This window comes from Balaenoptera ricei, chromosome 17, assembly GCF_028023285.1.
Source record: "Balaenoptera ricei isolate mBalRic1 chromosome 17, mBalRic1.hap2, whole genome shotgun sequence".
Taxonomy (NCBI): Eukaryota; Metazoa; Chordata; class Mammalia; order Artiodactyla; family Balaenopteridae; genus Balaenoptera; species Balaenoptera ricei.
The window spans coordinates 927,724-942,537 of record NC_082655.1 but is presented as its reverse complement, the minus strand read 5'-3'; the positions used below and the strand labels follow the sequence as shown (position 1 = coordinate 942,537).

Sequence of the window (14,814 nt, the reverse complement as noted above, 5' to 3'; positions counted from 1 at the left end):
AGCCTCCCTCTCTCCAGCTTCCCGTGGCACCGGCCATCCTTGGCGCCCCCTTGGCTCGTGGCCACAGGGCTCCAGCCTCGGCTCCGCTGACACAGGTGTGGTCCTCTGTGTCTCTGTCGTCTTTCTTTTTTTTTTTTAATAATTTTTTTAAAAAATAAATTTATTTTGGGCTGCATTGGGTCTCCGTTGCTGCGTGCGGGCTTTCTCTAGTTGTGGCGAGTGGGGGCTACTCCTCGTTGCGGTGTGTGGGCTTCTCATTGCAGTGGCTTGTCTTGTTGTGGAGCATGGGCTCTAGGCCCGTGGGCTTCAGTAGTTGTGGCTCGCAGGCTCAGTAGTTGCAGCGCACGGGGTTAGTTGCTCCACGGCATGTGGGATCTTCCCAGACCAAGGCTGGAACCCGTGTCCCCTGCATTGGCAGGCAGATTCTTAACCACTGCGCCACTAGGGAAGCCCAACCACTGATCTTTTAACTGTCGCCGTGGTTCTGCCTTTCCCAGAATGTCACAGAGTCGGAATCATGCAATGTGCAACCTCTTTAGGTTGGCTTCTTTCATTTAGTGATTTGCATTTAAGGTTCCTCCATGTCTTTCCATGGCTGATAGCTCATTTCTTTTTAGTGCTGATTAATATTTCATTTTCTGGATGGACCACCATGTATTTATCTACTCACCTACTGAAGGACATCTGGGTTGCTCCCAAGTTTTGGCAATTATGAACAAAGCTGCTATAAACATCCGTGTGCAGGTTTTTGTGTGGACATAAGTTCTCAGTTCCTTTGGGTTGGAGTGTCATTGCTGGATCATCTTATACAAGTGTGTTAATTTTGTGAGAAACCACCAAACTGTCTCTTAGAGTGGCTGCACCAGTCTGCATTCCCTCCAGCAATGAATGGGGAGTTCCTGTCGCTCCACCTCCTCGGGGCCTAGGGGGTGGCGCTCTCCTCCATCCCCACAGGCACCGTCAGGTGGCAGCCTGCCGGGCAGACCAGGGCTGAGTTTGAGCAGCTTGTTAAGAGGGAGATGCTGGAAAGCTGTGCAAGGAAGAAGGAACTACCACAACTAGCCCAACAGGATTCTTAAAGTGAACTTTTTACCAAAGCATAATGTACATACAGATATGTCCCAAATGGTAAGTATGCAAGTGGATGAATTTTCACAAAGAGTAACAATGTCTAATTTGTGGCTTAACAAAAGTCCAGGCAAAACTAAAATGTTGTTATAAGCCTTCCCTGGTGGTGCAGTGGTTAAGAATCCACCTGTCAATGCAGGGGACACGCGTTTGAGCCCTGGTCTGGGAAGATCCCACATGCCGCGGAGCAACTAAGCCTGTGCGCCACAACTACTGAGCGTGCGCTCTAGAGCCCGCGAGCCACAACTACTGAGCCCACGTGCCACAACTACTGAAGCCTGAGCGCCTACAGCCTGTGCTCCGCAACAAGAGAAGCCACTGCAATGAGAAGCCCACACACCGCAATAGAGTAAAAAAAAAAAAAAAAAAAAAAAAGAACCTATTGGTAACAAGATTTCATATTTTTTTAATAGATTTATTTATTTATTTTTTGGCTGCGTTAGGTCTTCGTTGCTGCACATGGGCTTTCTCTAGTTGGGGCGAGTGGGGCTACTCTTCGTTGCAGTGCACGGGCTTCTTGTTACGGTGGCTTCCCTTGTTGCGGAGCACAGGCTCTAGGCGCGCAGACTTCAGTAGTTGTGGCACACGGGCTCAGTAGTTGTGGCGCACAGGCTTAGTTGCTCCGCGGCATGTGGGATCTTCCCGGACCAGGGCTCTGACCGGTGTCCCCTCCATTGGCAGGCGGATTCTTAACCACTGCGCCACCAGGGAAGTCCCTCAAGTGAACTCTTCTCAGAGAATTTGTGTTTGATGCTGCCAGCCGCCCACCAGCACTTCCAACCCAGAACCAGAACATTTAACTAAATTTCCACGGCAAGGTTGGTGGGGGCTGGGGGGGCTCTGTTTGAAAGCTGTGGTCTGAACTCCTCACTCCACAGGGCCCAGGTCCATGGGCCACGGTGGCGCGTCCACCCTGGTCTCCTCCACGCTCCACCTCCCCAGTGCAGCCGTTGATGAATGCAAACCACAGGTGAGGGAGAGCGTACTAACCGGCCTCCGTGTGCTTGGACTGACAGCTAAATCAAAATTTAAAATTACCCTCCCCCCCGGAACTCCCTGGAGGTCCAGTGGTTAGGCCTTTCACTGCCAGGGCCCGGGTTCAATCCCTGGTCGGGGAACTAGGATCCCACAAGCCGCAGGGCGTGGCAAAAACAAACAAACAAAAACACAAAAAGCCAATAGGTTAAACATAAAAACGCCCGTGGCTCCCCATGGCGCCAGAACAAAGCCCACGCCCCCCCCCCCCCAATGGCTCTCTTGAGCAGCTCAAACCACGCTGGCCTTCCTGGCCGCCACACGCAGTGGACCACCTCCTCCCTGGCCCGCCAGACTCCCTTCCTGCTCTCATACTACCTGTCTATGCCCGTGATGTCCATCTCTGCCACCAGACTGTCAGCCCTCATGGGCAGAACGATGACGTGGCCGACTCCCTCTGCCCCTGCCAGAGGAGCCAGAGGTCAGCTGTGGGGTTGAGGGATGCTCAACCCTGGCAGACACACGGGGCACAGGACGATCAAGCTACCTTGCAGCTTGGAAACTGGGAGCCATAATGAGTGGTCCCTGTGCCGGCCGGAAATGCTAGACAGCGAAGCAGGCGGCGCCAGAGCGGAGAGGGGTGGAGGGGGTCACACCTTTATTGATAATCCACTCACCAAATCCGCGTCCTGCGCACCCCCGTCTCCCCCGCACCGTCTGGCCTCATTGGCCTTCCTCCAGGTAGGTTCAGGATCTCCCCAAGGCGCCTTCGCCTGCAGCGTCACATTCACGGTCTCCTTCGACTGGGAGACGGGAAGAGCCCGACCCGGGGACGGACTTCCCAGAGAGGGCGGTGTTCTGTGAGGCGGCACACAATGAGGACCGAGAAGGGGCCCAGGAATCCAGGCGTGACGGGGTCAGGGACGGGACTCGGGAGCCTGGGCGCGAGAGGGTCAAGGACGGGACCCTGGAGCTCCCGCGCGATGGGTCCTGGCATGGGACCCGTGATCCCGCCTTCGAAGGGGCCAGCGACAGGACCCTGGAGCCAACACGCGATGGGACCAATGACGGGACCCAGGGAACCGCGAGCTTCGACAGCAACGATGGGGCCCAAGAGGCCGCACGCCACGAGACCTGAGACGGGTTCCGGGAGGCCGAGACTGATGCGACCCGGGAGGTCGCGCGCGACTGGATCGTGGTGGAGGCGAAGGACTCGGGGTGCGAGGAGGCCAGCGGCGGTTGCCAAAGCGGCGGGCCCTCGGGGCCCCGGCCTAGCCAGCTGTGCACGCGCGCCAGGTCCCGCATGTCCTCGTGCTCGCGCCGCAGCTGCTCACGCTGCTCCAGCAACTGGCGCCGCGTTTCGTGCAGCACCTGGGCCCGGCGGAGCAGCCGCAGCAGCTCCTGCCGCAGGCGCCCATTGTCCCCTCTGATGGCCTGTGTGTGCGCGATGAGCACGCGCGCCGCCTCCCGCTCCGCGCGCCGCGCCAGGGACTGCACGCGCTGGCGCGCCTCGCGCTCGAAGGCTGCTTTGTCCTCCAGGAAACGCCGCTTCTCGCGGTGGAGCAGCTGCATGTGCTCCACGCGCATACGCAGCAGCTCGCGCTCCAGCGCCCGAATCCGGGCCAGCTGCTCCAGCTGCAGCTCCTGCGGCGGGGCCGCGGGTTAGCGCCGGGCCGCGGCGTGCACCCACCTCGCCCTGCCCGCGCCCGGCCCTCCCGCGGGGGCGCGCACTGGCCTTGTAGGGCTGCAGCTCCTGCACCTGTCGCGCCACCTGCGCCGCGCGCGCCTCCATCTCCAGCAACTGCGCGCGCACCCCCTCCTCACGCCCGCGGTAGAGCGACGCCAGCTCTGCGCGCTGCAGGTGGATCTGCGTCAGGTCCGCGCGGTTCTGCTCCTCCAGCCGGACGATGGCGTTGGCGCAGCGCTGCGCGCGCGTGCTCACGTAGCTGGCGTAGAGCCGGCTCTCCTCGCGCAGGCGCTGCGCCTCGCACTCCAGGAAGGCGTTCTCCTGCAGCGCCTGGTCGACGCGCTCCTCGCAGGCGTCCAGCTGCTCCGAGAGCAGTTTGTATTTTCGCTGCAAGGACTGAGCGCTCTCCGACAGCGGCGGCTCAGTGCCCTCTCCCGCCGCGCCAGACCGGCGCCCGGCGCTCGGCCCGCGCTTCCTCTTGGGCACCATGGGTCGAGGCCTCCAGCCCGCTCCTCCAGCTCAGCCCTTTCCGTCGACCAGCCCGAAGATTCTGGCGGGGTTCGACGCGTCTCAGGGTCACGAGGTTGGGAGAGGCAGAATCAGGAGTTTGGGGTCAATCAAGGGTCAGGGCATCGTCGCCAACCTTTACTAGGGGGCTCCTTTCAGACCTTGGCCGTGCGTCGGGGTTTGTCCACCTTTAGCTGTGTTGGCGGTCAGCCCGAACGGTCTCCCTGGAAACAGAACTTAGTCGCCCTCCGCAACTCCCGCCCCATTGCTTGCGCAACGGCCCGACTCCCCTTCCTCCGTTCCCCACAACTCCCTCACTCGAAGTCTGTGTGTGACGGCCTGTGTGCGCGTCCGGCAGAGGTCGGACCCCAGACGGGCAGCACTTCGGCTTTCCCCGGAGGACGATGCTGGGCTGGCTTCCGAATCTAACACACCCAGCAGCAGCCGGAGTAGCCCCCACTCTCCACGTGCCAGACTTGGGCCCTTTGAAGCCTCTCCACCGGCGGGCTTTTCCCCCAGGTGTCCCCATATGGGGAGAGGCTTCGCCAAGTTCCTGGCCTCCTCCACCACACGCGCAAACACACACACACACACACACACACACACACGTGTGAAATCCCCGTATATCTTGTCAGGACAGAGCGCTTCCCCACAGCTTTTCATCGCTCCGGGAACCCTAGTTTTCCTCGAAGCACTTTGTGATTCCTTTTTCTCCTTCTGGAGCCCTCATGGGAGTTAGGGTGACTGGGAAGGTCAAGCCCATTCGGATGCCATCCCCTAGTCCAGCGAGTTTCTCTCTGGGATTTCCTCTCTGAGGCTTCTAAGCCTGCCCGTGAGGCACCTGTTCAGTTCACCCCAGCGACCTGGGCTTGATCGGCTTCGCTTCCCAGCCGGCCAGTATGGCTGGTCCAGCCTCCCATCCTGTCTGATGCCTTTGACAAGTAACTTAAATCTATACCTATTTCGGTCCTGTCATCATATAGTTGGGTTTCTATCCAGGTCTGTCCACATTTGCTGCAATATGGACAGATTCAAGAATTGTTGACTTGTAACTTTGTGAGGAGCACGGTTTAGGAAACCACATGTGTGGGAAGGCTTGTGTTGAAAACTATCTTAGGAGGTCTGGCTGGACTTGGTCTAGCTAGCTACACCTGCACCGAAGATGTGGCAGAGCCTCTTAAAATTAGGAACACATTTGAGGCATTTTCCTCCTTATAAAAATGTATCTTGTAAATAAAAATAAAATGACATAAACTTCAGGACAATGCAGAATTTCCATTTGTTTTCACATTAAACAATTTTAAAGAAACGCTGAATCATAAACTCCTAAAACAGCATCTGAGTGTTGGCCTTAAATGACGTGGGCTTCTTACAGAAAATAGGGCAAAGCCCAAGTAGAAGCAGGGGAAGAATCAGCCATGATCCCGTAGTCCCATTTGGGACCATTTGGTACCGCTCCTTCTCCTGGCCTGGCATTCCAGACAGGGTCTCTCTGTCTGCCGGGGCAGCCACCAACGCTCTCCACCTCGCCACCCTCAGGCCCTCCTGGGGCCACTGTCCCTATCTGACAGATTGCGAAACAGACTGCGAGAGGTCGGGGCCTGCTCTCAAGGCCCGGCCGGTCCTCCGCAGTCTCGGACCCTGTTCCTTCCCAGACCACACCGCACCGTGGGCCGCCCCTGCCCCTCCCGGGCTTCTGCGCCGCACACATCTGTCGCGGGAGTGTCTAGGTCGACCTGGGTCTTTTAATTTCTGTTTCGAAGCAAGGCAACCGATGGGCAGAGGTTTTTAAATTTTAAGTCGTCCGGGCCTCCCGATTCCCCGGCGATGTGTCCCCGCGTTAAAGCTCATAAACGCCTCCTCCCAGAAGAGGTGTGGCGAGCGTTTCGTTCTCCTCTGTCTCCGGATTCCTCGAGACCGGGTTCTTCCCGGCGCTGCAATTCCCGATTACGCAATCCGGATGGAATCGAAGGTGGAGCCCTGAGGGAAGCCGCGCCCCCGCCCCGCCCCCAGCCCCGGTCCTGCCCGGAAGACCTCCAAACCACGCCCAACCCGGGCTCGGCTCCCTCCCGGCCCCTCGCCCCCGGCCCGGTCCGCACCCCCACCTCCCCCCCCACCCCCGCCACCAGCCGCAAGCGTCCGCCTCTGCGCTCCCAGCCCAGCCCGGCCGCAGACGCTGCACTTTGCCTCTGCCCCGCGGCGATTAGGGGCGGAACGGGACCTTGTCCCCTCCGTTTCCTCGGGCTCGCTCCCCGCCGACAGCCACGGGGCGCGTGGGTGTCTCCGAGGGCAGCCCCTCTCCCAGGGAAGAGGGGGGCGCCCGGCCTGCAAGCGGGCTGAGATGCCCGCCACTCCGGACGTCTGGTGGCTTTCTCTGTTGGGAAAGCGGTGCCTGGTGTCCACCAGGTCCCACCGCCGCCCACGGGAGACGGAACTCACCTCCAAGGGCCCAGATTCAAAGCCAAGTGTTACTCTTGATGCTTCTCCCCACCCTTGGGGTCCTTCCCCCCTCCCTTCGTGAATGGCGTGGGGGTCTTTGTCCCTCCCGGGGCCAAGGCTACATTTCCCTCAGACTCCGGCAGGGAGGCGTCTGGAGGGTCACTCATCTCTTGGCAGGGACACCGAGCTGGAAAGACACCGGCAGGGAGAGGGCCAGCAGTCTGCTCAGCTTCTGGCAAGGCTGCCCCCCTCCCGTCCCCCTTCTCCTCCCACCCCGGCCCCTTCCCCGCAGCGGGCTCCGCTAGGGGCCTGCGAGGACCTTGAAGGCTGCGGCAGAATGTCGCGCCGGCTTGTTCCTGGGATGCTACTCAGCCCTGCCCCCAGCCCTGGGCAGGCCGCCGGAGGGCACACCTTGCCGCCCTCGCTTGCGGTTCCTTCTGCCTCGGAGCCCTCCCTGCTGAGCTCCGGAGACTCGGGGTTTGCGCCCCTTCTCAGGAGTCCCAGTGGGGTTGGGCTGTGTGTCTGACCCCGGGGGGTGAGCACTTCAGCGGCCTCTGCTCCCATTTCACAGACAGAGAAACAGGCACAGAGTGAGTTGCCCAAGGACTCCTGAAATCACTGGGTCTGTGACTTGGACCTTGGTGGGCTCTTCCCACCGTGTCCGCTGCCTCTCTGGCTGAGTCCTCTCCTGTCCCTGCCCTGTGCCCTGGGGCAAAGGGAGGAGCCAGCTGCGTTTATTGGATCCCACTCCACGGCAGCCTGAGGCCACATGGCCAGTGCCTATGACCCTTCCACCTGCCAAGGCCAAGTGGACCTGTGGAGGTGGGGGTGGGTTCAGGTGATGCCAGAGACCCTGTCCTTGGAGCTCAGCCCTGGTGGGAGCCTGAGACCCACAGAGGCGGCCAGATGCTGAACAGAGGTTAGACAAAGGTACCCTGGGGGCCTGGCAGTAGGGCTGCCTCAGCCCCACCCCAGTACCTTGTCCCTTGATCAGAAGCGCAGCGCTGATGGCGATCACCATGGCAAAGGGGAGGATGGGCAGGAATGTGAGTGAGGTCCAGGAAAGCCTGTCTATCCAGTGCGTCCTCTGGCTGAGGTCAAGCCCTGGAAAGCCCAGACCTGGCTGTTCTCTGTGCCCTGGGCAGGACCCAAGTCTGTCCCCTCCCCTATATCCCAGCTTGCGTGCTGCCTGCAGACCTGCCCCACCCCCTCCCCTCACCCCAACCTAAGCTGGCCCTGGGCTGGGCATTCAGAGAGGACCCTTCCTCAAGTGGCGGCCCCTCCACAGCCAAGTACCTTGGAATCGGTGCCAGACCCACACCAGGCTCACGGTCAGCCCCAGGTGGAAGGACCAGATCCAGACCACGATGTGCGTCAGTTCCCACAGCCATGGCTGCCCCTGGAGGAAGTGCCCTCTCCAGACACGCGGTGCAGCGAGGGACACGGCGGCACCACCACCCGAGTCCCATGAGCCAAGGCAGGTGGGAGCCGGTGGGAGCCCCGGGGTGCGTGTTATGTGCGGAGCACGTGAGGGCCGGCTGGGGCTCTGCGGTGATGCTGCCGTGGTGACCCGGGCCCTGGCCTGCTCAGGGTCAGCGGGGCCGCAGCTTCCGGAGAGGCTTCGTTGGAGCTCGGGGCCTGTGGGTTCGGCTCCCTGGTCCTCCCTGAGTGGCCAGACTGGGGCAGCTGGGCCTCGGGGTGTGGTCCAGGTTGGTCTGCATGCCCCCCCCTCCCAGGGGTGCTCACCTACCTCTGTTCGTGAGGACGAGGATGACAAACAGAAGGACGCCCAGAGTCCAGAGCCCTGCGCAGGCCCCGGTGGCGATGCCAGCGCCCCCCTCCACGGGCTGGCTCAGAGATGCCCCTGAGAGACAGCCACGACGAGGCGCCCAGCTGGGGGGGCGCGCCTCCTCGGGGGCCCCCCTGTTTCCAAGTCTGGGCACATGATCTAGAGACAACCACAGCTACAGCCCCAACGTGCTCTCCTGGGAGGGGCGCAGGCAGGTGCCCGGAGTGACCTGGGGTACCTGGGCCCATAGCCCACGCTGGGAGCAGGAGAGAGGAGAGCCCAACTTCGGCGGCCCAGGTGCGGGGGAGCACAGCAGGTCCACCCCACAGGGTCGGGGGCTGCACCGGAAACAGGGTGGGCGATGGGCTACACTGTGACACACATGGGGACACAGCTGATATCTACTCAGACTTAGACACTGAGGGGAAGGGAGGGGTGGGGCCCACACTCAGACTGTGACACACAGGGAGGGGCAGGACCCACACTCAGACTGTGACACACAGGGAGGGGCAGGGCCCACACTCAGACTGTGACACACAGGGAGGGGCAGGGCCCACACTCAGACTGTGACACACAGGGAGGGGCAGGGCCCACACTCAGACTGTGACACTCTGCAGTCTGGGAGGTGGGATCCCTGTGAGTTGGTCTTCCTGGTCATAAGGAGGCTGGTGATGGATGAAGCAGGAGGTTTAGGCCAAATCGTTCAACCTGGGGGGTTTGACCTGCCACACGCCCGCTCCCCCTAACTCTGGGCCTCCTGGATGAGGCCCCCCAAACTGCACATGATCTCCCCACGGGTCAGCTAAAAATTAAAGGCACAGTCCACTTCTTCTCAATGCATAATAAGTACCCCGAGTCAATAATGCACTCAAAACTAAGGTGAAGGTTACAGCTGCACGCAATAAAACTGACTGTCAACGGACAACTGATGAGACAATAAAAACCTCTTGACAAAATTTATATCTGCAAGGATATTTGGACAAGGGAAAGTTGGACTGGGTAGAAATAACGGCCCCAAGAGAAAACACATAATAGCAGATTTTAAAATAACTAATGGATGAATCAAATGTCCACTGAAAATTTGATTTAATAATTAAGTAAATGTAATGAAGTTCATGCTGCAGAATTCCATTTTTGCTGAAATTCACTGATTTGGGGATAATTCTGCTTAGGGCCACGTTCTTGGTGGCAGAACGGCAGGGTTGAGACCTCCTTTGGCTGCGGATTCCTGGGGGAAGGCAGGGAGAAGAGGGGCTGGCCTGCTAGCTGTCACTCGTCCCTGCTGCTCCACAGGCCAGAGGTCCCGCTGCCCTCAGCCGCTGCGTTGGACTGCTCCGCGCCCCCCTCTCCAGGCCCCGCTCTTGTCGACTGAGTTTACTAAGGCTCCCACTTGCCGTTGCTGCTGCCTGCAGCTGGGGGAACGCCCAGCTGTGCCTTCCGAGTCAAGTGTGCCGACCTTCCTGGCCTCTCAGCCCCGCTCCTCACCTCGGACCCTCCGTAGTGAGTCCAGCTGTCATCCCTTTCGGCCCAAGTGGTTATCAGTCCTTCCTCCATTTCCATCGGTGGGCCTTCTGTTCTCTCCGTCCTTGTGGGCATAGAGCTTTTCAGTTTATCTTCATGTTTATTATTGATTATATTTGGGGAATACTCCCACTCATTCAATGGACTTGCCATCTCATCTAAGTTATCAAATGTATTGGTGGGAGGTTGTTGACAATAAACCCTTATTTTCAATGTTTGAAGGATTTGGTAGGAATGTAGTCTTTCATTCCTGACACTAGTAATTCCTGTGTTAGTTTTCTAATTTTATGTTTATTTTTTATGTTCTGTATCAGTCTTCTTGATTACAAGATGTCAATAATATGAAAACATTTTTAATATAACAGAACGTTTAATTACATCCTCTTCCCATCAATGCACGAGTCATTTAATGATGATTATATCAGCCATTTCCATTGGCAGGAGGCTTTTCCACTAAAGGCTCCAGTGGTTTCCACGGTACCATGTTTCTCACCAGATTTAGTTCATTTCCAGCCTGAAGAATCGCCTCTTCTGTTTGGCCACTCTTCTAATTTTTTAACACTGGGTTCCACTTTAACCGTACCCAGCTTCTCATTTGTAATCTGTTCTGTATGCTTTCTATACACTACATTTTTAGGGACTGGTTCAAGAACTCTAGATTCACATTTTTTTCCCTTTGAGTACATTAATGATGTCATTGCTTTTTCTTCTGGCTTTAATTTTTTTTCTGATAAAAACTCTGCAGTTATGCTTATTTTTGTTCCTCTGCATGTAAATTTCTTTGGTTACTTTTAGTATTTTTTCTTTATCACTGTTTTTCAGCAATTTAGTTATGAGTTCCTTTGTGTTTTTCCTACTTGGGCTTCATTTAAATTCCTGTATCTGTGAATATATCATTTTTTCTTTAAATTTGCAAAAATTTCAGCCATTACTTTCTCAAACATACTTTCTGCACCCCCCTTTTGTTGACACTGTCCCACAGGTCAGTGAGGTGTTTTTTTTCCTGTGGGTTTCAATTTGGATAGTTTTTATTGCTGTGTATTTGAGTTCACTGATCATTTTTTATGCTGTGTCCATCCAATGAGTTTTTCATTTCAGACATTTTATTTTTCAGCTCTAGAAATTCCATTTGGTTCTTTTAAATAATTTGCCTTTCTTATTTCACTATATTCATGCTTTCTTTATATCCATGAGCATATTTATAGTAGCTGTTTTTAAAGTCATTGCCAATTCCATCATCTCTGTCATTTATGGGTCTGGTTCTATCAGCTTATTTTTCTCCTGGATACGGCTTCCATTCTCCTGCTTCCTCCCAAGCCTTGTAACTTTTTTTTTTTTTTAGGTGAAATCACATAACATAAAATTAACCATATTGAAGTATACACATTAGTGGCATTTGGTACTTTCACAATGTTGTGTAACCATCACTTCTATGTAGTTACAAAACATTTTCATCAGCCCAAAAAGGAACCCTGTACCCATTAAGCAGTCACTACCCATCTCCCCTCCCCCCAACCCCTGGGAACCACCAACCTGCTTTCTGTGTCTATGGAGGTACTTATTCTGAATATTTCATTTAAGTGGACTCATATAATATGCGACTTCTTGTATCTGACTTATTTCACTTAGCATGTTTCCAAGGCTCATCCACATTGTAGCACATATCAGTACTTCATTCCTTTTTATGGCTGAATTATATTCCATTGTCTGTATAGATAATATTTTCTTTATCCATTCATCAGTTGATGGACATTTGGGTTGTTTTCACCTTTTGGCTTTTGTGAATAGGCTGTTGTGAACACTTGTGTACAAGTATTTGTTTGAATATCTGTTTTCAGTTATTTTGGATCTATGCCCAGAAGTGGAATTGCCGGATCATATGGTAATTCTATCTTTAACTTTTCGAGGAATTGCCAGTTTTCCACAGCAGCTGCACCATTTTACATCCCACCAGCACTGTATGAGAGTTCTGATTTCTCTCCATCCTTGCCAAGACTTTTTTTTTAAAGTCATCCTAGTGACTGAGTGTGACCTCATGTGTCTTGATTGCATTTCCCCGATTGCTAATGACGTTGAGCATCTTTTCCTGTGGTGCTGACCATTTGTGTATCTTCTTTGGAGATATGTCTATTCAAATCCTTTGTCCATAATTTTATTTATTTTTATTTACTTATTTTTTGTTGTAAATGTTTTATTTGCTTAACAATGTATCTTCAGTAACTTTTTCAGGGCAGTATATATAGATATAATATTATAAAACACATTACTAGCTATGTGGTATTCTATATATAATAATAGCTGTATAGCATAATTGAAGTATGATTAATTTAACCAGTCTGATACTGATGAACACTTACCTTGTCACCAACTTTTCCCTACTAAGACAATGCTACTGAAAACTATTTTTGCCTGCTTGTGAGATTTTTGTATGACAAATTCCTTTTGAATCAAACGATACATACATTATACATTTTTTATAGAGATTGCCAAATTGTTCGTGAGCTACAAGAGAACAAAGATAGATAACAATACCAAGAAAACAACACATGAACAAAACAAGAATTTCAACAATGAGACAGAAATCATAAAAAAGAACCAAACAGAAATTGTGGTGCTGAAGAATACAATAGAAATGAAGAATTAAAAACCCAGTGGAGAACATCAACAGCAGACTTGATCAATCAGAAAAATGAATTACTGAATTTCAAGCCAAGTCACTTGAGCTAGAGGAGGACAGTGGTCCATGAGGCTCATTGCAGATAACATGGAGGCAACGTCCGCAAGCCAGAAGGGTGCCCCAGAGGCAGCGTCGGGGCCACGCTGTGTGGCAGGGAGGCCTGGCCTTTCGCCTCCCTCTGGTTCCTAGGAGGCTGGCCAGCAGCCAGCGCAGGAGCAGCAGAGCAGGGGTGTCGGCTCCAGCACGTCTTCCTCCCCCGCTTCAGCCTGAGCTGGGGGTGTCCAGGTCACCCAGGTGGCTGGAAAGGGGGCCAGCTGCCCAAGCATGGGAATTCTCTTCACCAGGATATGGAGACTCTTCAAGCACCAGGAGCACAAAGTTATTGTTGGGGTGGATAGTGCAAGGAAAGTATCATCCTTTACCTATTTCCTGTGAATGAAATTGTACATACATCCCCTTCCAGTCCGCTTTCTCACTGGCTCCTTCCAAACCAAGGGCTTAAAGCTGTGATTGACATTTTTCTCATCATTAGTCCTCTCGGGACATTGTATAGCCTGTGTACAAACTAAACTCCAGACTTCATTCAAATTTCACCAGTTTTCCCACTGCTGTCCTTTTTCAGTTCCAGAATCCAATCCACGGTGCCTTTAGTTATCGTATCTCCTTAGTGTTCTCTGGTCTGTGACAATTTCTGTCTTCCTTTGTTTTTCATGACCTCATTTATGTAGTCTCCTCTTGATGTACTCATAGGTTGTTTCCAGTTTTTCACTATTGCAAGCAATACTGCCATGAACTTTCTTGTATATTTTGGACAATGTTCTAGTATTTCTATGTGACTAAAAACTTTCAGGTCCTTCTAGCTCTGATTTTTTTCGTATTCCTGTTTACAGATGAGGATGCTGCCGAGTTGCAAAGTTATGTCACTTGTCCATTGTCACACAGTGACACCGTTCCAGAATTGGGATTAGAGGCTCCATTTCTTGACTACTAGTTGTTGACTCAGTGCTCTATTACATATCCCTGGGAAATTATTCTTGTAAAAAATTATATCCTCTAGAAAGATCATTCAGCATGCTATATAAAATCATATGACGAAGCATCTTCTTCCCTATATCTATCAAAAATATTTATTGGGACCTAAGAATAGGGCACTCTATGAATGCTATAGGAGATGCTGAAAGATACAGAAAGTAGTTTTTTCCTTCAAAGAACTTGCGAATTTAGTTCTGCACATAATATTCATTAACTTAACAAATGCTTATTGGGCTTCCCTGGTGGCACAGCGGTCAAGAATCCACCTGCCAATGCAGGGGACACGGGTTCGAGCCCTGGTCCGGGAAGATCCCATATGCCAAGGAGCAACTAAGCCCGTGCGCCACAACTACTGAGCCTGCGCTACTTCGGGGTAGAATGCCTGGGTCACAGTAAATTTCTGTTAAACATTTTAAGAAACTACCAAATGGTTTCCCAAAGTGGCTGTAGCATTTTATACGCCCATCGACAGAGTATGAGTGTTCCGGTCTCTACACACCCTCACCAACATTTGGTGGGGCCAGTCTTCTTAAGGGCAGCCATTCCATTAGGATGTAGTGTATCTCAAGTCCTAATCTGCATTCTCTTTCCATTTCAGACATTATGTCCTCACGTGGCCACTCGACAGCACATGTGTCCCTGGCCTTCATCCCACCGCCCAGATGCCTCCTCGGTCTATAGCGTCATCTCACAAACTGTGACAGGTCTACAATGAAGTAACTCAGAAATAACAAGGAAGAGTTGAGAAACATAGCTAGCTATAGGACAGAGTAATTTTATGACTGTTGAACCTAATAAAAATGTTGGACTTTTATGTATATCTATGGTTAAAATTTTTTCTAGTAATTCATTTTTATTGTATTTTACAAAATTATGGGTCCACAACAGATTGAAAGATTTTAAAACTTCTGGTCCCCAGACAGTTTGGGAGCTCACCCTGAGTGCTGGAGGGCCCAGGGCTCGGCCCCGCGGTCTTGCCTCACCACCGCTTTAAATCACCAGCACCTCCTGCATCCACACCCCCAGTGCATGTCACTTCATCCCTCAACTCCACAGTCA

At 53.3% G+C, this 14,814-nt stretch overlaps 1 protein-coding gene across 1 annotated transcript; it reads right to left on the bottom strand.

Moving 5' to 3' along the window:
• Positions 1-2,741: 2,741 nt before the first annotated feature.
• CCDC166 (coiled-coil domain containing 166) lies at positions 2,742-4,279 on the bottom strand. The gene is made up of 2 exons (XM_059902443.1): positions 3,839-4,279; positions 2,742-3,747 (listed from the first exon to the last, which is right to left on the bottom strand). Exons 1-2 carry the CDS (start codon positions 4,277-4,279, stop codon positions 2,851-2,853), a joined length of 1,338 nt encoding a protein of 445 aa, XP_059758426.1. The 3' UTR covers positions 2,742-2,850.
• Between the last annotated feature and the right edge of the window lie 10,535 nt (positions 4,280-14,814).